This window comes from Ruditapes philippinarum, unplaced genomic scaffold (genome assembly GCF_026571515.1).
Source record: "Ruditapes philippinarum isolate M1 unplaced genomic scaffold, ASM2657151v2 ctg3314_1_1_1_1, whole genome shotgun sequence".
Classification (NCBI taxonomy): Eukaryota; Metazoa; Mollusca; class Bivalvia; order Venerida; family Veneridae; genus Ruditapes; species Ruditapes philippinarum.
In genome coordinates this window covers 210,468-234,415 of record NW_026862667.1, presented here as the reverse complement: position 1 = coordinate 234,415, position 23,948 = coordinate 210,468, and the positions used below count along the sequence as shown (strand labels likewise).

The 23,948-nt window shown below is 31.3% G+C and overlaps 1 protein-coding gene across 5 annotated transcripts; it reads left to right on the top strand.

Annotated features, from left to right (window-relative positions):
* The first annotated feature begins 205 nt into the window (after window positions 1-205).
* Window positions 206-22,196, top strand: LOC132719834 (tektin-3-like). 5 transcript variants are annotated; one of them, XM_060703760.1, is made up of 12 exons: window positions 206-349; window positions 11,008-11,197; window positions 12,017-12,034; window positions 14,464-14,637; window positions 15,123-15,301; window positions 16,454-16,539; window positions 17,517-17,654; window positions 18,082-18,152; window positions 18,705-18,848; window positions 19,224-19,446; window positions 19,719-19,873; window positions 20,229-22,196. In XM_060703760.1, the coding sequence occupies exons 2-12, from the start codon at window positions 11,187-11,189 to the stop codon at window positions 20,458-20,460; spliced, it is 1,431 nt and encodes a 476-aa protein (XP_060559743.1). In that variant the 5' UTR covers window positions 206-349; window positions 11,008-11,186; the 3' UTR covers window positions 20,461-22,196. The 5 variants fall into 5 exon arrangements, with proteins under 5 accessions (XP_060559743.1, XP_060559742.1, XP_060559745.1 ...); XM_060703759.1 differs by lacking the exon at window positions 206-349 and adding an exon at window positions 430-586; XM_060703762.1 differs by lacking the exons at window positions 206-349; window positions 16,454-16,539 and adding exons at window positions 430-586; window positions 15,726-15,811.
* The last annotated feature ends 1,752 nt before the right edge of the window (window positions 22,197-23,948 follow it).

Sequence of the window (23,948 nt, the reverse complement as noted above, 5' to 3'; positions counted from 1 at the left end):
AAAAAGTTATAGATAAACTTAACAAACTTTTATTGCAGTGAAACTTCAATTTCCTTTTAAGAAGGAATTTTATTGCAGTGCGTAGATCTATTTCACACTAAATAAAAAGCATTTTTTTGAATTAATGACAGAAATAAATTACAATACATTTATGATCTTAATACGAATACACATAATACAATAAACACTTAAAATGTATACGTAAGCTTTATGGATTATCTTGCCGAATGAATGATCGGTTATATATATACAGTATATACATGGTCTATAACTTAACTACTGGGTTATCGGAATATTATACACTTTATATTGAATTTTACGGTAGCTTCAATTCGATTTGTGTGTTAAGGTAAATATATATTTTTTATCTAATTTAAAATGATTTTAAACCATAATTTCAAAATCTGAATTATAATATACAGTTTCCATGTCGAATTGAAATCGTTCATTTTGATATGTCAGGGGATTAAGCTAACATTGCAACGGAAGTGCAAAATACGGTGAGTGGATACTTTAGTCCTTGGTAACGCGACTCCATTTTCATAGCGACGAGACGGTAGCTTGATAGCAGAGGGATTTCTTTCTCGTGAGTAAAAATTTAATAAGTTACAATTGGTAATGTTTTAATTAGAAATAATTAGGAAATTGGTTATTCAAATTATATATATTTTATGAGCGATTTTGCTCTCGGGTTTCTTAAATATCCAATTAAATTTAAATGACTTATTGACTGACGTATCGATGTCATAATGGGGGTATTTAAATGACCATGGTAAAATTAAAGGTCTCAAAGCAAATATTAACTAGCGTTTGAGAGGCTTTTAAAGGTTGTTGAAGATATACAAGTATGTCTAAATCGAATTAAGTCTTTTTTTCCAAAAGAGTCAAAATAGAGTGTTTAATTTTTAACTTAATTGGAAAATTTAGCAAAAAATGAAATTGTCGCACCATTAGTTTTGGCAAATTTAAAACTCTTTAAAATAGCATGCTTGATTAATTTTTTCTTGTTTTATAAATGTCTATTGCCTAAATATAGTTTATTTTCAATTTCTTTTTTAAGGTAGCGTTCTTTTGAAATATCCAGTACTTAGTACAGTTTGAATAATCGACTTTGTTTGTCAACTACACGCAATACATACACATAAATCCCTGCTGATTAAACAATATTCAATATATCAATATAAGTTAAAACTGTTTTAGATGATAAGGGGTTAATGGATCCAGTGCTGACGGTTTTGTTAAAACATATTGAATTACGTACGGTGCATTTAAAGTTATTTCTAACAACCTTCTACATCGATGGTGAAAGTTATGTTAGTTTTGTTTAAGAATGTTAAATACTAAATACTAGATATATATTATGTCTATTTACACGTTTTCTTTTTACAACTAAAAGCATTAAGTAAAATACTATATATACATAGTTCATATATATCGCAATACAGAGGTTACTTCCCAGCAGCCAGAGGTTCATTGTAACAGAACAGCTATATTATACTTAAAGGGTGGTATCCTTCTTTTAAACTGTCTAAAACAGTTTTGAGGTTCTTTCTTTAATACAACACAAATGTCAACCTATTATCCTTTAGTTGAGAAAAAGACAGTAGGCAAAGAAATTCGTAAACTCATTTGTGACAATATAAAATATTGGGTAGCTTAATTATGTGTATACTTGATTGTAACACGTCTAAAAAGTACATGTTAATGTATTAGACACTTTGGTATGGTAAACTGTAAATTCATGTATGACTTAGGTATTATTGAACCACTAAAATGCTTCAAAGTTTGTCACTATTAACAATAGACAGTCGTAATGATTTATTTCATGTGCCAAGCTACTGTATTTACACTGGGTATTGGGTATTTGTAGCAAATTCGCGTCATTTTATTGTTAAATTTACAAACGTATGATAAATAAATTTTCGCTTTTTCTCCATTCAAATAGAATTGTATCGAATTGCTCCGACTTGGAAGTGTATTATGTTGAATAAACAATTCATTCTGTGAAAGCTGATAGAGCGGGCGAGGGAGATGTGTTGACTTTAATTTAAAAGTTAAGAAGTTTTTAAGGTGCTTAATTTAGATATGTTTGAATTATAAATTGAAAGTGTGAATAAATGCTATTCAAAAGTTGACGCCTGTATTATCCTACATGTACTTGGTTCCTATTCCATTTAAGTTTGAAGTTTAATGAAAGAAACTCATATTTCTCGTTTGTATTTAAAGATGATCACAAATGGAAGTGGAAATGCATATTACATCATTCAAGACACACGCACACAAATACTCCCTTCATTTGTTTTTTTTTAAGTTAATACTAGATCGCTGTTTTGAATATGTAAGAAATATGAATAGTTAATGTATCCGTGTAGACAATTATCTGTAAAGCTTTTAAAAAGTCGTTTATTAGATAATAAACACCGCTGAATAGGTTTCGACTTAAAGACTCAATATGTATTAACGCCTGTTCGTGGAGAACTTGGCAACGTTCGGAATGTTATCTCAGTGCCCAAATAAATAAGGTCACAGCATTCATAAAACCCCTCACTGTTAACTTTAATCTCTTAAAATTCATTAATATATTTCACAAATAAGTGAGACTAAAACTTTTAAATGTCCGATTGATTTGTTATTGAAAAGTGGTTTACACTTGCGATACATTAACATTTGTCAGAAAGTCCGAGAGCGTTAAATACCATGGTGACGGTGAAATCTCGGTTCAATTGGATAATGTTCAGCTTTTATATATAAACATAAATGGTCGAGATATTTTGAGTACGAAGGAAATAACAGACGCGCTGACATATAGTATAACTATGACATAATTTAACTCCTAACTACGTTTTTAATAGCGAAGTTAATTATACGACTGTACTTAAAAAGCATGCTACTTCAAAACATTTATCTAAGTTCGATTGTGTTGGAAGCTTATAAAGCTGATAAGCTTCGCGAAACACTTTCAAATCCGTTCAAAGAACCAACTAGTACTGAGCAATGGGTGTAAAGTTTCTTTCTCAAAGAAACAACGACTTGCCCCTGATGGGGTTCAAACCATTATTCCATTTGACGCGCATTTTTCAAGTTGTTTGTACCTTAACCAATTATCTTAACCAGTCTTCTTAACATGGCATACTGCCCTAGTATCCATTTTTTTTGTCAGTTTATGAATATAATAAATTTATAAAACATTTTTTTTCTTTCAAAATGAATCAAAGTCTTCAACTATGTGAAATATACAGTTATAAACTTCCAAGACATAAGTTACATTTAATACATTAATATACTGACATACATTTGACCTTTTCATGCGATTTGAATCGTACAGACAGTTTGTTGGCTCGATAATCAGTTTTTTACCTTTAAATCTTTATGAATTCTACTGCAGAAAGGTTTAAGATAATATTTTACGAATAGTTCTGGGTGATTTACGTTTTTAATCAATAGTTCCTCTTGGGGATTATAAAAGCTTTAAAAGGTTCAAAAACGGTTCAAAAACTGACTAAATATTGTTTTAGATTATGTTTGATTCATTTTTAATATATTTTACAAAAGCACATAGCGTTTTTTTGTATGATTATGAATTGTCTTGTTTATTTGTTGTTAGTTTTTGGAAGTGTTGTTTATCTTATATAAAGAAATGTGGTCAGATTGTAACCATGCTTTGGATTTTAGCTGTGTTGTCACGGAAACTATGACTAATATGACTAAAATGAGGTACTTGCACAGTTTAAAGAAATTTCATCATTTGAAATTCATAAAAAAAATGAAATAATTAAAGGGAGCTCCACTGAGGTTAAAAAGTCTAAAAACATAAAATTCAAAATTCTTAAATAAATCAAGAGAAGCAATTAATTAACTTAATTGTAAGGGAACGATCTCCAAAATCAATTCTTGTGCGATATAAGCCCGATTTAGGTGAAAAGCGTTGAAACGCTTTTCTTTTTTGGGGTTATTTCGCGCAATAAAATGACGATTCTGAAAAAAAAATAACTGGGATAGGGAATGATCTGAAAATTCGCACAAATGTTATTGGTCTAGACATACATCGAATGGGAAGAATATTTCCAGTCCCGCCATGTTAAAAAAAAACAATAACTCAGTGTAGTCCCTTTAATTTCTTGAATCATTTCGTGGGCTTAATACAACATCTAAGTATTTCAAGTTCTAGATATGTTTATTAACTTTGTTGCAATAAGTCCACACGCAGTTAATTCAACAAACAAACTTGCCTGTATTGTTCATATCTTTAAATTTAAGTCATATTTTTTTGTGAAAGAGAATCTAAGAAGTTTCAAATAAGTACGCATCCACGTAAGAGCTTTATGTCATAAAATAAAATGGAACGCAGCAACAATATGCTACACCCACATCACCTCCCTCTCCATTCGATTTTTGCATTATTTCATTTTCTAACAGCATAGACAGTTTTTGCCGTTTTTCTCAAGGGATGTATCGATCAGTCGGTGTATTTACCAAACTTGTAAATTATTAAGCATTCGTTTAAGATAAGATTACAAGGTAAATAATGGAATGAAATTAACGGAAAATGATTAATAATATTGTTTACCAATAGTTGATAAATTATTTCCTTTGTTTATTCATAGAAAAGAAGAATAAATTCTCAGGTAGTTAACCGACTGACAGACTCGATTCATTTTCATGGAATACCTGTAATTATTCCTTAAATAATTGATGGCTAGACTTTTTGGTGTATAAGGCTATGACTAGATATATCGTGCTATAATATATTTTATCTTCCATTGACAGTTTGTTGATGTAGCAACGCGGGCTTTAATTGAAAGTAGTTCATATATTCTCGTTTTATCGGTGCATCTTGTCTGACTTTATCACCAAATTCAATCAACCTATATTGGCTTCACCTCGTAAAACCTAAGTTTATGTCTTTAAACTATGCCATCCGTACAATAAACATAATACTGCACTGTGAAGTAATACATATATTCTTAGAAATAAGGCCATGCTTATATACGTACACTTTGATTGATTCATTCCCTGGACTGATAGTCACAGGCATTTCGTTCTTATATTGCACACGAAATCTTTAAAAGTCACATACCCTAGATGCAGCTAGCCAAACTAAAACAGCTGGGACGTTGCATTCCTTTAAATTCTTTTCTATGTTAGGGAATTTATTTCATTCATCTTCATGAAATTGGCTATATTAGAAAATGTATGACTTAATCACTTAATATATATACAATCAGGTTTTAAACATGATTTAAAGCGAAAATTTGGCAATTGGAAATATGCTTTATATTTGTAACTTTTTTTCAAAATAGAAAAGTCCTTCACTGAATGGACTTTAATAATAAATGCGATATTACACTTCAAAATGGTAAACTAGGACCATTAAGTATAATATACGATCTATTTGCGTGACAAACGACTGTAAGAGTGTTTTGCAACAGTTACAGATAAATATCTAATTACTTGTACTATTTTATCAGTGTCGATGGCCGCTTTGTATTCTTTTGGAAGATCTATGGAAAGAATTAGGGTAATCACTCGTGCCTATTCGGTTAACTTCGCCAGTTTCCGCGACAATCACTCAGGAAAGAATTAGAGTAATGACTCGTGCATGTCAGGTCAACGTCGCCAGTTTCCGTGTTTTTTCTTTTCTAATAAGAAGAAAAAAATAGCGAAATATGTTCATATTTCACGAGCTGATGATGGAATTAAAACTGATTTAGAATTCTTAGGTAAAGACAAACGAAATCTCAAAGAAAGGCATGTTTAGATTGTGAGAGATAGAGTGTTGTAATGTAATGGAAAGTCCATTTTTTTTTACACCAGGCAGTCAATTTAAGCGTTTGTTGCTTGATTTACCAATAAACACGAAAGCAGTCATTTACAATTATTTCTATTTTTACTAAAATGGAGGTATTTGAACAGATTTACATTACTTGTTTATTTTCTTCTCATTTTTTTTTCAAACTTCTCTGAAGAAATAAAGATCGCAACCATCAAACAGAAAATATGTCAACTGCGTATTAATTATCCTTGCCTTTCTTATTACATTTTCTACAAATAATCTTATTTTCGTGGATTTATATACTTTTTCAAAAATAAAATATGTATAATTACTATACAGACGGCGAATGTTATAATTAACACTTTCGTCTAAAGATATTTACATTCAGTTTTTTTGCTTGTAATGTATTTAATTCAAATGAAAAGAAATTCTATGGGACGGAAAACGCATCAAATGTTTTACTGAAAGGTTTCTTGATAATAATGTATTTTGAAAGCTGTGTGCGCTTGAATTTATTCATGTTTTGGCCTTAATCGATTCAAATGTTTTTATGTGATTTTGTGTATAATGCAATCATTGATGTGGCATGTACCTTTTCAAACCAGATATAAGAATACTTTCATACGCACAGATTTGAACAAAGCCTATAAAACTCGCTTACTCTTTGTATGATACGATCCCTTATGAGATAAGATCGCAGTTAACATGGTGTCTATATAATGTAATAAAAATTTCATCAGTGAACATGTGTGTTATGGTTTAGATTAATGTAAATATTTAGAATTTACGTCACTCGAACAATTCTTTTAAGTCATCTCAATCCAAATCCCCACGATAAATTATTATCAGAAGACATTATCAATCATTTATTTCACCTACTTCACAAAATTTATTGTAAAATGAGTTCATTTGGATCACGTGTCACAATAGTTAGACATTGTCGTAGTCGGACCAGTTAATGAATTGTTTAACCTTTAGTTAGAAGTCATTACTTTTTCCAATAGAAATATGGTTTTAAATTTTTTAAATCAACCCTTTAGCACACGTGTCAATATAGTTATTCTTAATTGATTTTATTTTCAATTTTTCAATATTTATTTAGTGACCATATGTTGACATTTAAGTGTTCATTATTTTTTTTATTTAATGATCTTTGTCAAAACATTGGTACCATTATCTATAATAATATTTAAACATATTCAATTTCAAACCAAAAAACTAAAGTTGTCTAATGTTTCCAAAACTTCGTCTCTCTAAACGTATCGATTAACTTTGACACTATTACACTTTATACATAAATAAGATAATGAAATTATGTTTGGATAGGTAATATATTATTTTTCTGTACGATTGTATTTCGACAAGAACAATGCCACATCTATTCAAGTATTGTTCTTTTAACAACCATAGTTATTGAAATCGCTCGATCGAACATATCCGGTTGCCAAGATGTATTCGAGCGCTTAACTTGAGTTCAGTCATAACCGTATTTTGAGTTAGAACAAGGCCTGTTGAATATTTAAATAGATGATTCAATTAAATTTTGGCTATAAATCATTAGTATTATTGTAGACATTTTGGGTATCAATTACACGGTGATATATATGCATAAGAATGTACATGTATCATAACAATATTACATATGTCAATAGCATACATAAGTGACTCGCGGGGCCGAGTGGTTTGGTCGCTGACTCAAAAATGAATCTACCATCGACACTGCAGCGGGTTTAAGCGAATTAGTTGGGTCTTTTCGTGTAAGGAAGCTACGCAGCTAGCGTTCGGACTGTAGGCAGTCATGCCAAAATAACTTACTTATGCCATACATATCAGATCTGGTGAAATAAAAGTGCATTTTTTTTCTCGACAGATATAATTTCATTACCACATTTTTTTATCAAAACTGTAATTAATTGTTTATATAATAAGTTTATTCAATTATAATTTGTGACGCTTTACAAAACGTCGTTTTTGCCAGAGATTTTCCTTAGCAAATAGTTTAGCATACTTGTTGTTCCTATATTCCAAGGATTCTAAATAATGTGGCCAATTAGTATTATTTCTTTCCACATCTTCTAATAATCAATTTAGAATTTCATTTTTTTTTCTGGATTCAAAATAATTCATTCCCATGAAAACAAACTGTAAGAGAAAATGTTCTGACTTTCGGATATAACCCTTAATGTTTGACCTTTGAACCCTGAAATGGCTTAGCCAAACAGCAAAATGGTTAAAAATCCATTTTGAAGAAAAATATCTTGGGAGGTACGAGATATTGTAGAGATCATTCGAGTAATAGTTGTACTAAAACTGACAATGTCTAATGTCCTGCCTTACTTATTTAACGTCTGACCTTCACCCTTTCCTAAATCCACTCTTCCATTAAAATTATTTATCATTTTTAGAGGATTTTTGAATAATTACCAGCTGAATAACAAACAGTGCAGACCATGATTGGACGGCAGAGTCCCTGCTGATCTTGGTCTGTATTGGTGGCCTCGGTAGAATATGTTGCTGCAAGTAGGGTAAGGCTTAATTATATACATGTAGCGGTGCACTTAACGTTCTAAGGTAAAAGTTCAGGTAAAAGTCAGCCGGATATTTAAGAAGCAATTAATCCGTCTTCTCAAGAAGAAAAAAGTTCATGTATATAAAGAGTTTTGTTAATCTTTATATATTAAAGTGTATATTATATTAATATAATACTAAATGTTTCATCTAGTATAAATTGGTCGATATCAAATAAGGTATGGTCTGTGGTATATAATCCAACGTTTAATACGCTTATATTCAAAATCCAGAGAAAATATTAACATGTAAACTACAAATCAATTTTTAATAAATTATTGGAAAAGTATCGTTTAAAACGAACTGATTCCTTACTTATCAGCAATTTAAAGAAATGGTTAACAGAGTTTGATATCACCTTTTTCGCGTTTTTTACTTGACAACTGTAAAATATAAACAGCTATTAGCTTATCTCACAAAGTGCGAAATTTTTCAGAAGTTTTTTTTCTCTCTCTTTTTAACACAAAGAAGAAGGTTGAATGAATATATATTTGATTTAGATATTGTTGGGTTGGTGAATATTGTCGCCATCGTTATTAGAGACAGACAAAACCCTCAAACCGATTTCTTTTTTGTTTAAAGTAGTAAAAATCAACTCTTGTTTTGCTGCTTTAAAAAGTCAAAATGACATTTCTTAAAAGATCTTTATACAAATAAAGATAATCGCTTTACAACCGAGTACAACATAAATAAGCACAGTTCAATCTCTATACTATTTGAGCCGCGTCATGACAAAACCAACATAATGGGTTTGCGACCAGCATGGATCCAAACCAGCCTGCGCATCCGCGCAGTCTGATCAGGATCCATGTTGTTCGCTTACCAACTCTTTTACAAGTAGAGAAACCGATAGCGAACAGCATGGATCCTGATCAGACTGCGCGGATGCGCAGGCTGGTCTGGATCCATGCTGGTCGCAAACCCATTATGTTGGGTTTGTCATGACACGGCTCATTTTTTTGTCCTTTCCGTATAACAGCACAGGCGACAGAGTCTATGTTATCGACAATACACCCCACTTCTATGCCCAATGTTTACTTATCGTAATACTTTAAATCCCTCTATTGCAACCAGCCAAGTAGAATTCCATTTTATATTTTATTAACAGACAGGTGTAAATACGCGAAAACTGTAAAAACATACTTAAAACGGAAAAGTAAACACTCCCCTTGTAATCGCTACTGAAAATAACATAAATCGAATTGAAACATGCATTTTCCTGTTTACTTTAAGAGAAAGAATCGAAATGTTCATATAAACTATGCAGGAACGAATTTTTTCCCGTGACACGAAGAAAAAAAGGCTCGAAACCGCGTCCATTAATTTGATTTTGTTTTTCAGACCAACAGCAGCCTGCATTTAATAGTGGTTTATAAGATGAGTACAAATTGATGTTTTTGTCTTGAAAGGGTGATTTTAATTTTCTGAATCTAGATTATTTTATTGTAACTTGATGTGTTTGATTCTTGTAATGTTATCTCTTAGAAACTGAACTTTCTTATATTATGCCATGCAGTTTTAAATGTATATATGGATTAGACTTGGGTTGAAACTCGATAAAGTACAATGGATTTGATTATTTATCACCCGTTCTGAACAATTTATTATCTAAAAACCTTTAAAAAAATAAATGTTGGAGAGAAATATAATATAAAAAGGCTTTGTGCGGTTTGTTACGGAGAATGACAAATTACTGATTAAAATTACTATTCACAGGGGGTACAATGAAAACGTTAGCTATTTTACTGAAGAAAGTAAATTTAGAAATCGAAATGAACAAGAAAACATTTTCACTAGTTTATATGCAATGAGTTTATTGCCTTTTTGTGGTCAATATTTACCTTAACGATAGACCAACATGTAAATTTCATTAACAAAAAACCCACACACAATGGCTTTGAAAGTTTAAACTCTTGATAAGACATGGTAGTGCTTTCATTGTTATTGCGTACACTATAAAATCCGATTAATTTCATGAATTTTATATAACAACGGGCTTATGTGAATTCATTTTACTTAATGTATTGTTGTGGGTGATATAAACCGTGCTTTAGTAAAATGAAAATGAACTTTATTTCATAGATACAAAAGTTACAAAAGGTACAACAATCAAGTAGAGTTAATAAAATAAACTAATATGATCTGGGATATTACTTGGATATATTATACTGTACTTTGGATGTGTATAATAACATATAAATTGTTTAAACATTAAGTGTTGATCAAGAATAGTTCAAAATTTTAACGCTTTCGTTTGATTTTATTTCAAAATTTTATCAAATTATAGAAAAAGATAGACTCTCATTACAAAATATAAAGTTATTATTATTATCATTATCATTATTAGATTATCATAGAATTTAGTTCTATATTATTTTTTATTTATTTATGAAACTGTTATGAATATGTTATTGTCAGCCAGGATTAATGAATAGCTTTTGTTTTCTTAAATACCGACAAAGAGTTTGTAGAGAAAAATCACCTCACCCGATAAAGATCATTTTCTCTAGTAAGGTCAACTGTGCAATGAAACACAATTTGCGCGTAAACACTCTGGACTTTACCTCATATTGATTACAGTTGTGGATTATCAGAATAGGTTATATTACGAGTTCTGTGATAAATTATGCATAAAACATACATAAAACGGATACTCTTCATTTCAGGACGTCAAACCGGAAGTGGGCATCATCACGTGACAGTTACTTAGAAACGTGTGTCTGACAACGTCGCCATCCTCACAACTATTGTTGCATTCAGCGTGCTGTCGAAAATTTAGACAATCTAACCGTACAAACGATATTTTGGATTTAGTTCAGGGTCCAAGTCCCGTACAGCATTCAAAATGAGTCACAAGTAAGTAAAATATTATGTGTCTTTCTTAAATTAACGAGGATTTGATTGTTCGTTTGTGCGCTGGCGCTACACGTATTAATTTTGACGTTTGGTAATTTTCTTAAGCCAGAATTTTTCAATTTTGAGGGTGTGATTGCTTTGTTTCTGACAATTTGATATGTTATACAGAATACAGACGGAAAAGAACTATTAATCCGTTTAAGGAATCTTTTAACTGTTTTTTTTAATGAATTATCTAGATCTACCAAGTTACCCCATCATAGATCTATATTTCCTCTGTCTATCCATAGCCTGTTTAGATGCACCAAGAGCTTGAAAACGTGAAACTAACTGATGATGTATTTAAATTCGTTAAATTCATTCTCTGAATGAAATTGTAACTTGTTTCAATATTTATGTCAGAAAAAAGACAGATTAATTGCTGTTTCTGAATTATTTCTTGCAATAGGGGCCTAATGGCTTAGCTAAATATTTTCTACAATTAATATTAATTTATATTTACGTGTTTTAAGATTAAAACTACCAATAAATTATATTTCTGATGAACCTGTATCCACAATTTAATAAACATTTTCATATTATCATTGTACACATGTATCTATCATAAAATTTAGCTAGGAAACCAAAGAGTATAAAGGAAAGCGCATATTTTAAGAATGTTTGATATAGGCCCGAATAATATTGCATTAAATTTGGATTTTTATTCATATCTTAAGAAAATAACCAGAAATATTTACATGTTTTGCTTTCACATGTTGCATAAAATTCACAACAGTTACCTTATATTTCACGTTGTAAAATACTAATTTAAATGTTTAGGGGACGAAGCTGTACCAGGTAAAGTATTTTAGCAAAATTAATCATTAGTTCTCTTGTATTCTCGTAGTTAATGCACATTCTGCTCATTAATCACTCATTTCGCCAACTTCCCTCTGGTTACGAAAACTATCCCCTCATTACGCCATATTTTTCTGATAAAAGAGATTTTTTGTTGTTTATTTTACATAGTTTATGCTAGAAGTACATAAAAAACGCATGTTTTAAGAATTTGGAAAGGTAGCATTTCAGTTTTAGGGAATTAAGGTACGGAAGAACGGAAGTATGTATAAGCTTTTAAGGCAGTAGAAAATGCTAGTTTTAACTACATGTATAGATAGGAAAAGTTTCTCAAGCTAAAGTAGGGTTTTATTTTCTCTTTAAATAGATAACTATCTTGACTTTGCTTTTCTTTTCGCTTATTACGATTATTCCGTACTGCCTTTCGTAAAACATCAAATCAAGTTAATTTACATGATCCGGAGTTAAAAATTATAATGTCTTAAAACAAACAATTGCATCACAATTTTGAATCCTTATTCCTTTCTTTTCTGTTCCTTTTGTTTTCGTAAAGCCGCTAGTTTTTACACTTTTTTTCGGGATATTTGGCACATTTAGACTATATACAAAATGTACATATAATATGTACATGGATTTGTCGATCACTGATAGTTTAAAAAGGTCTAACGGTCGATAAGAGGAACACGTTTTATTTTTCTAATGCAATAAAATCATTTGGTCTTCGGTAAGCTTTGTGAAATTGAATGTGGAAAAGGAATTACATTAATAGCTGTATACTTCAGCCGACACTGCACAGAGTTCAACGGAAATTTTTGAAATTCCGTCTTTTCGTCTTTTACGAATAATGTCTGTTACACTGCTAAATTGTAGAAAGGACTTGTCCTTTGAGAGATTTTAACATCAAAATACTGATGTTCTGCTGCCACAGCCTGGCCACAATGTGCAGATATGACGGTTTTTCTATTGAATGTATTGAAATACATGTAATAATTAAAAAAAAAATAGTGTACTGAAATAATTTTATGACTAAAACAGATCGTTAAAGGGACTCCACTGAGGTTTTTTTTTTCCACAAATTAGATTTATCATTTAGATATATTTTTTTCGGGAGAAATTTTCCATTTGATGTAGTTCGATCTTAACCAATAACTTGTGTGCAAATTTTCAGATTATTCGCTCACTCTGTTTTTCAAGACTAATTATTCTAATCGTGAAAAATGTCTCAAAATTTAAAAGCGTTACAACGCATTCTACTCAAAAAGGGCGATGAATAGTTAAAAAAAATACGATTTTCAACTTATGTCTGAGTGTATTTCTTAATTATCTTTGAATACCTTTCTGTTTTATTTGTCCCAACTGATCTATATAAAAAGTTTAAATTCACTTTTTAGGCTATTGGACCTCGTTGGAGCTCTTTATAACAAAAATTGAATTAGATTATCCATAGACGATTTATGCATTTTGATAACATTTGTTTTTCCATTCCATTTTATATCTAGAAAGTCTGTTCATCAAATGCGCTCAATCATAATGTTACATGTTTAAATCAATTGTGCGATAGTTATGCAACGTAATATTATGCTAACAGTGTATCAAATATGCATAGGAATGCGTGATTAACGTGCATGCATTTTTAATGTAACATGTATTGTAAATTGAAAGTGATCTTAAACCAGGATAGATTGTGTTCAAACTTTTTAACTATATCACTAAACTTGAAGACAACAAACTAAATAAAAATACTATGTAATCTATACCAACTTTCCGTTTTTCATGACTGAAGAAATAAAACTATGCCAACTTTTAAGACTTTTAAAACACATTAAAAAGTACGATTTGCACGAAACTTAATTGTTATTCTGAATAAGAGTACCTGGAAAATTTAATTAGATTTTATTACCCGTAGTGAATATGTCGTTTTAACACGCAAGCAAGCTTTTATTGAAAACGCATGAACGCTTTCAAATGTATAGACTTGGAATAATGCAAGCAATTTCAATGTAAGATTTATTCATGAAAATAAAAGTGTAACATTTTAAAATTTCCGATGTATTGAAATTGTATATAAATGAATGATTAAACAAATATTTCATGCCATATGTTTAAAACATCCGGTGCACAACCCATGAGGGCAATTATTTAAAGCAATAAATACAAGTTTATTCGCGAGATAGCAGTACAAAATGTAATTGTTTGTTTTCATGAACAAGGACTGAACGGTTTCAATTTTTCCCATCTGAATTCGGATAATAAAATAGCTATGTTTAACATTTCAACCTGTCTTTTACAAGTTTTATTATACATGCATTTCCTTTGACGGATGCACTTTACAGAGTGAACATTTAAATGCAAAGAGAAGATAAAATAAAATACAAAATGTATCACTGGTATTCATCTTTATTTTAAGCGTATTATTCATGTCATTACAGATTGGCATTTTACGACAGCCCAGCCATTGTCCGCTCCCGAAGTGCGACACCACTCACACCGGAAATGTCCAAAATCCTGCCATACGTTTCCGACAAAACTATTTCAAGACATCTGGGGTATGCAGGACGATCAATGGATCTAGGTCATGCCAGGAACTACTTCAACCCTGCCAGGTAATAATGCCCCCACACCCCCGACTACTACACATTTAAACGCAAAATTGATCCATTAAAAGTTAAAAGTCCTTGATCTATTGTACACGCAATTTCTGTTTGAAATGGCCCATTCGTATCCAAGCATGTCTAAATCTGAAATCAATTCATGATAAATACAAAAAAAAAATCAACACCAAAACAATCAAGACTGCCAAAATAACATTGATGTCTAACGACAAAGTATTTGTTTATAAGTGTAAAATATTTCAGTTGGATGATAAATGAGCGTTAACAATACAATAGATAAGACAAGTTAAATATATAACATACAGTAGTTACGTAAGAAAACAAACACATATGTTTCAGAAAATAGCCGTGCCAATAAATCAATAAATAAAATGTTTTTGTAAACTACATGGGTATGCTATATAAAGCATTGTGGATTAACAATTATTTGGGAACGTAATCGTAAATAATGTAACGCCATAAAAATCTTGTTTAAGGAACACAATTTACTCCCGATACACACCCAATGACTGGGGAGTTTCTAACCAGATGAACTACAGTTTGTCCGACAAAGAGCGCGCATTTGGCGAGCGTCTACGTGCCGACGCTTGGAGAGCAATGAAAGAAACAGACGCCAGAACCAGAAACCGCCAAAATGACGTCACCAAAAAGCTAGGTATGACAACGAGCAAATATGAACAAAAAAAAAATTCATTTATTTCTATTTTGAACGAAACACGTGTACGTTTGAAGAAAGAAAAATAATTTTATAACTAAATTAAAAAGAAAAATGATTTTTTTAGAATTATTTTCCATCTACTTTATGGTATAATAAGTGAATGACTAATTACTATTTGTTTAAATATTGCTGCCACAAACACGTGCTTAAGAAATATTGTCATTGTGATATAAAAATATATACATGTACATGAATATATTATCATCATTCATGGCTCTATTAATAGATAAAACTTGCATATTTCTATATTATTTATGTTCATTATGGATTGAGTACAAGAAAGAATGACAAACATAGCCTTCAGGAGTCAATGAAACTTAAAAGCATTGTTTCATGTTTTGCTGGACTGATTTTGTTTCAGGGGAAAGAGTTCAGGACATTGCGTTCTGGAAATCAGAACTTCTTTCTGAAATCAACAGTATAGGAACAGAATATGAGAATTTAGAGGTACTCCGAATGAATGACTTCCTATGTCGGTAATCACGTGACATTCAGTAGCAAACATCCTCTAATTTCTACGCATCCCACTCTCTACATGTTAACTAATCTAGCATGCATGCATTATTACTCGCTCCTAACAAAGACTTTGAGATCGTTAACTTTGCGGTTTGTTATTTTGGTTTTTAGCTAATCTAGAAGGGAGAGTGAGATAGTGACTCTAACACTTCTTGATTGAAAACTTCAAAATCAAAACTTACTTGGCCAATGCTCCGGCTGAATTCGATATTTCTTCGCCTTCGTCACCAAAGAAATGTTGCTACATGATACATTTAGATTCGCAAGTCGTCTGCAATGGCTAAAAGTAGCACTTAGATAAAATGTAAAGATCTCAGGGTGCTTGTTTAGAGAAAGTACAGAGTCATTGGTTATGAAAACTGAATTTTTAATCAAAGACTTTTAATACCACTCAAGAAGTTTCAAAATTCAACAAGTCTTTCGGTATGAAAGCAATTCAATCCGCAGAATTTAAACATTTCTTTCGAATGTGAAAAACAAATTCAATAAGTCTGAGAGAAAAATCAGTTTTAGTAGCTATTGGCATCGGTGTACACCAAGGAGCAATTCTATCTCCCCTATTGTTTTCCTCAGGCGAACGTGTTTATGACATCGCATTTTGGAAGAGTGAGCTAAACATGGAAATCAACTCCCTAGCAACCGAGATTGAAAATTTGAAGGTAAATGTTTGCCACGTGACATTCAGAAAATATCGTTTAAGAAACATAATGGTGTCAGAAGTTTATTATCTTGGCAAACATTTTGTCTTTGATTACAAAATGCGATGAAGCCTTGAGGATTATTTTTGTCATATAAACGTCTAAAAGCATAGTTTAGTTACAGTAAATATACGGATATATTTATATATCAATGGTTTCACTTATTTACTCTATTTATTAGTGGTTGAATATTTCTTTATGTCACAATATTTAGTGTTTCATCTAGATTTAACGCTATTTTATGTTTGCTTGCTTGCCTACTGAAAAGAAGAATGAATTACATAACTGCATAGAATGATTGCAAAACAAATGTATGCTTTTGGTCTCCATGTGTTATTTAACAAATGTTTCAGCTGATTGTTTATACAAAACATGACCATTTTATTCATCTAATTTTAATTTACCAAACTCTTTAAATTACTTAAATACATTCCCAACCTCAATGTAGATTTCTAAGATATTCCTGTTTGTTCCAAATGTCCTATTCCTCCATCATTTTGTTATTTTCAAATTCCATTTGTTAGTAAAAAGCCACCCGGTCAGTCGCTGCATTTTTATTTCTTCGCAGTAGTAAATGCACTATAGTAGCAGTATGTATCAGTAGAAATTGCACTTTCTTACGTAAATTGTTCGGCCCGGGAACACAATTGCATTTTAGTACTAGTAGATTAGCTGTGGAGCAAATCGTAGCACTGGCTTTCAAACATAAGCATAATATTCTCTACGATCATTTTTTATGGTGTTTGATTTTAATAAGTTTTACATAGTCATATGTCATCATGTATATAGCGGTAGACGATTGCATGTAAATGAACTAATAAATAAATGAACCAATACGTACATTTTAAGGTAAATTTGAAAAGAAATGAATTTCTCTTTTTGAAAGTAGTGCATTGACTGCGCAATAGTTTTTCAACCGATAACTGCTGTTTATATAGGAATACCGCCGTACCTGCGAGAAGGCTCTCTCCGACACAGCTAACCCATTACATATTGCCGAGGAATGTTTGATGCATAGAGAAAAGAGACAAGGAATTGACCTGGTTAATGATGATGTCGAGAAAGCTCTTGTCCGAGTAAGTACTGTTAACCCTAACTACCCTAAAATATCTTATATGGACTTGTCCATTTTTCAGTCTTGACAAAACCTTTCACAATTTTAGGATTTCACATTATGCCTCAGAAATATATGGTTTTCTCTTTCTTAAGGATGGGCAAACATGTGTTTTATAACGTTTAATTAAAGGTGTTATAGAACATGTTAGATGAATTTTAAACTGAGGTAGGTAGCTCTGAATGAGAAACCATTTGTCATAAAAATCGCAAAATGTAAGCAATGAAGTACTTTGACTATTTCTTAATAAATCGTATACATTTTGTAATTGTTTGAATTATGCATCAACGATTTTGTTGTAAAATGATCCAGTGTCTCCAAATACAAGAATAATTGGTATTATCAAATGTTATATGAACACTAACACAGCATTTTCTTCGTTATTTTAGGAAGTGAATGTAATCAAGAAATGTCAAGCTAAGATGAAGAGAGTTTTGGACAAAGCTGCCGTCCAACTGAAGTAAGTTTGTATCACTATTGAATGGGTCAAAAACAAAACATAGATATACAAAACGTAGATACAAATACATATTTCAGATTTATTGAAACTTCAAAATGAAAACATTTTTGTTGTTATTGTTATTGTTTTTGTAATTATCTGACATTGAAGATTGTTATTCTTAGATAATGGCTCCTATAAGTTTTTGCCTTCAGCCAAAGTCTATATATTTTGTAATGCTGTTACTTACACATGTTTAGATATTCTGAATAAAATATAGTTAACCAAAGTAATTATCCTATTTATTAGGTTGAATTTAAAGCTAATGACTTTAACTCTCAATTAACAGTCTGTTCGGGAACTGTTATGTCAATGAATCTGTTTCTTTTTCCTTTTCATTAAAAATATTTTATCAGTATAAATATAACGAACAGCACTAAAGATTGATAATAAATCTATTACATGTAGGATAATTATTTGGAAGGACATGACTGCAATCCATATTTACTTTCTATGCGTTATTTATTAATGTATTTACATTAAATGAGTCTTTACTCGTATTTCTCTGCCCAGGATGAACCGTGCTGCACAGCACACTTTGGAAATCGACGCCAAGGACAAACATCATGCACAAGGACTTGACGATCGCATCCAGTCGTACAGAAACGGTTCAGCTGGCACTGGTTACTATCCTGGCATTGAAAATATTGATAACACGTATGTATACAATGTTTCTTTGTTTGTTTTTCAAAGTTTTAAAAAAACAACATCTTCTTCACTGGTCATTTTTGTATATTATTTTTTGCTTGTCTTTTGGGATTCATTATTTACAATACTTTAAATTGAATACTGCTTTTAGAAAGGGTGTGGCTTTGTATGGATGGAAGTAGGAAGGGTTTTGGAGAAATATTTACGTTTTTTAAAGCTAACATTAAAAACGTAATTCCAATGTGAAAAAGAGTATGCTCTCTATATTTCATGAACTATGATTTTGACAATATCCATCTTCTTAACATAGAGTTATGTACCAGTGCAATCGACCAATGTTATTAAACACGGATGTTTCAGCTGGGATGAAATTATATATTTCAGAATCACTATCCCAGAATCATGGGCAAGGTACACACAGGAAAACATTGCCAGATCCCAGAAGGAACGTGCATCTTCTGAACGTTTAAGAGGAGAGATCGACAGCTGTCTCCGCCAGTGCGCTAACGACATGTGGAACATGTTCAACACAGTGAATAACGCCTTCAACACGAGAATACGCGAGACTACAGATGCTAGAAACAAACTTCAAGCTCATCTCCAGAGAGTATGTTTAAGATTCATTACAAAATTTTAATTTACTTAAATCATTTAGTGAACTGTATTCAAGCTTATGAATATGCAATATATTCAAGACATTTATTTATTTACAAGTTTGATGTTCGTAGATATTAAAGCAAATTGAAACAAAATTCCGAAAAAGGCTGTGTCAATGTTTTTGCGTTATCTTTCCTTTGCGCCAATTATGTCATATATTTTCTTATTTTCAAGTTCTACTATAAATGTACATGTATTGAAAATGCATTTCTTTTATATCAGACAATGGCTGAAATCTTCGATATGGAGAAGAACATTGCATTGCTACGAAAGGCCATCCAGGACAAGGAGGCACCAATGAAGGTTTCACAATCTCGTCTAGATGAAAGAACCAGACGTATTAACGTAGAGCTCTGTAACGATCCAGTCATGAGATCGTAAGTACATGCATTTAATACCGAGCGCGCGAAATTTGAAACCAATATCGATATGTAAGCTGATACCTTATTGGTCACTGAAAAAAATCTAGTATTTGTTTAACCAATCAAATGCAGACTTCAAAGTGATGCATTATTTTTGCTTGAACTGGTTTAAATATGGACCCAGAATCTGCGTGAATCTGTCCATGTATCAAACGAATGGAACAAGACCTATTATTTTGATTCCTTCTGTTAAATCTGTATTGTTTACATTATCTTTGCAGTAAATCTGATATTAGCTTTTATTTTAATAGATAACTTTGAAATCAATCTTAAAGCCGATCATACTTACGACGTTTTCTTTTTTAAACAGTCTGCAGCGTGAGGTGAGCGAGATCCGAGAATCTGTGCGTCTACTCAAAGAGCGTCTGAAGGCATCAGAGTTGAGCTTGGCACGCTTGATGAAGACAAAGGCAACATTGGAACACGACATCTCGGTCAAGGAGAACAGTCTAAGAATAGATTCACAGTATTGCATGGGCATGCGCAAAGGATTCCCAATGGATCCAAAAGTCGGACCAATTTTCCAAATGCCTACATGCTAGGGAACTTTAAATCAATAGACATATTTTGTTTAAATAATTCTAATTGAACACTTTATTTAATAAAGAAATTATCTCATGCTTCATGCAACATTTTAGTGCGTGTGATTTCTCAAAATATTACTAAAAAGAATAAGGTGTTATAAAGCGTATGAAGTCATCCTTCCTGGATTGTGTCACCATTTAAACCGGCAACATAGTGCTATTTCAGGTGTTGCTGAAATTAATTCCTATTTTTGCCCATATCTCAAAATTATGTTATATATTACAAAGGGTTTTACATAATGTTATATATCATGGTTACAAAATTGCAAACATTCAGAAAACAGCCCCAACGTTTTGTTTTTGCATTTTATTTTTTCATGCAGTGCACACAAATTTCTTTCTAGATCTGCAATCGGCCATGTTTGTTATCTATTTTTTGAGTGTGGTCACATTAATTAAATCTTTTTTAACTGCCATGAAAAAGCTACCATCGTTAGTTTGTACATTTAACTATTATTTGTTTATTTTCTTTTACTTTGTGCTTAGTTTTTTAAAACATATGTACAATGCTTACTTAGTAAGCATGTCTTTTTTCTCTCGGTTTTAACACGCTAGATTTAAGAGATAATCTTGTTTGGTTTCCAATCATTTTTTGTAATTATATTTCTCCCCTCTCAATATAACATTTCTTAAATAATTTCTTACAGGAAGGTGAGTTTTAGTTAATCGCTTGACAAAATGATTTAAACAGATATGGGCATATTCTAATCCCTTTCATTCTTTTTATGTGGCTGTAAAGAAATGTTATATTGAGAAGGGTTTGATGGGTGCGGATTTCACTCTCTCTTTTCTCATAGTACAAAACAGTATTATATTGTTATCCTATTCCACAATGTAAATTATGTACAGTGTGCTTATTTTCATTGTAGTAACTTGTTTTTTTATATTTCATGTATTTATTTTAGATTTTATTTCATTCGAGTCATTTTTATTACGCTATTGGTATCAATTCAGCTCTCCGACGCCGGAGAATCTTATGGTTTGTTGCACTGAAACTGTTCTCCAGCGTTGAAGAGCTCCTAATAGCTATCCTTTGAGATCTTCAATATAGAAGAGCTCATGATATCTATAAATAGGCTAAATTGCCTAACACCGTAGTCAGATTAGATTCTTAGAATAGAAGCAATTATGCTTACAACCAAAAACAGTATTTTTTTCATTCGTCATTCTGGTGTGAAAATGTAATCAAATTGTATTTTTTATAATTTTTTGTGTATATGAGGTAGAGGTCAAATGAATTTGTTTCCAAAAAAAAAACGTAACCAAAATATGATGCTGTAGATGTTTAGTCTTCAAGTATCTTCAAACTTTCTCCCGAACTTAATTAGTATGATGAAAAATAAGCAACAAAGAACGAACTTTGAAGACTTTTGTCCACTGAATGACTTTTTTATCAGTATTATTTAACACGAAGTATTACTATTGTGTCCACCACAATCTAAGTTATTTATCTACAAATGTAGATTGTTTATTTATGTCCTTGCTCAAAACGGCGGGAGAAATATCTTGCCTAAAAATCAAATTCCCTTGTCTGTGATAAGTATAACAGGATTTCCGGAAGTCATGAGTGTACGCATGCGTTTAGAGATTTCCGGTCTGAAGGTCTACTAGTTATGTTTGTTATTTTGTATGTATTGCATAGAACCACAATTACCAAGGCTTATGTTGTTTGCACAATAAAAATCTTACATAAATGTGAGTTGTTTTTCTTACTTAATTGTTAAAATAGTTCCTTAAGCTTCAAACGGTGTCATTATGTATACATGTATACACGCATTGCACTGCAGTTTCATTAACAATGTATTATGTTCAAGTAACAATTTCATTTGCTGATTGAACAGAAATTTCAACATTTTGGCATTTCAACTTTAGAGACAGTTTTATATATACATGTAATTGTAATATAGTCTGCAAGTATGATTTAATCATGAAGTGGAGCACAACTTTCATAAGTTTACAATCTGCGACATATCCATGTTACCCAAGTAGTAATTAAATTAAAGTCCAGCAATCCACTTTTCTGTAGTTCTGCTGACAGTGGCTGTACCTTTGAAGTTTGCCAACGCGTAAACATATGATACTTGCTATTAGTTAATGTAAATTTATCTTTGAGACTTCCTCTTACTACAGCATTGTTTTTCATGATAATAACAGATACATTTTTTAAAACATACTACATGTATCTTATGCCAATTATAGCCTTTTTATGAACAATGCCGTGTTTTAATCGAGAAATCTTTTGAAATACACATACTTACAATTTTAAATTCTCAGTAGCCTACGCGCATGCGCCCAAAGAAGCAGCTTAGATTTAATTATTTTAATTTACGGAGACGCTAAATAGGGACTGATAGAGATGTAGCTCTAAGTTTTATTGAACTATTTTAGTAAATTCTCATTTACCGGTATATGTAAGACATTGCGGGGTAGAATTTTCATCCTGCAATTAGTACTATTACAAAATAAAATCATAGGTGAAACACAACAATTGAATTAAATAATCCTTTCTAACATATATACATTTAACAGTTTAATGATACAATGTACTTAATCGCTATATTTACAATTTCATGAAAAATACCTATGCAAATGTTAGCATATATAATATGCAAGAGAGTCGGGCTACAAGTTATTACGCTGTATCTATCAAAATAAGCCAAAACTCTCCCTGCAAAGTCTAAACTTTATATCACATCTGTTCCAGAACATGTAATAAGTCTCTGTTTCGAAAATAACCATCTGTTTTTTATTTTATTTTATAAGCATAGATCTATGCTGTATTCAGATGTTTTAAATATTTTTGTCTGTATTTGTCCCTAGAAAGTTAGAAACAATTTTATGTTCGATTCCATGTCCAAGACACTAAAAGGCACAGTATGACCCAGAAACAAATACATTTTTACTTCTTAAGACGATGCAAACATGAATTTTATAATGTTTAACTTATGGTTTACAGAAATGTGAGATGCTTGTTACCTAAAAAATAACAATAAATGTGAAATGATTTGTCATAAAAGTAGCAAAATGTAAACAAAGTAGTATTTTAAGAAAATAAAAAGGAAAGCAATAATAAGGCATGATGGGCCTTTAAGATATGACATTCAAGATATGTAGTATTTTGTGAACGTATAGTTTTTAATTAATGAAGTGTCAGTCGTTTAAACATCTACTGGAACGGAATTTTCTTTTCACTTTCTGTGTCCCCGTTGTCGAGTTCTTTTTCCTCGCTCGGTTCTTCTTCTGTATTTATTTCTAGTCTATCTTGCAAAAATGGCAAAGATTCCCAATTTAGTCTAATATTTTGCTCTTCGTCTTGGAATGAAACTTGACGGGAAAAACAAGCACCCAGTGACATTGACTTTGTCGTCTGCTTTCTCGATGGAATATCTGAATAACAGTAAAATGTGAATTAATATTTCAAATTGCCAGCATATACAATTTTTAAA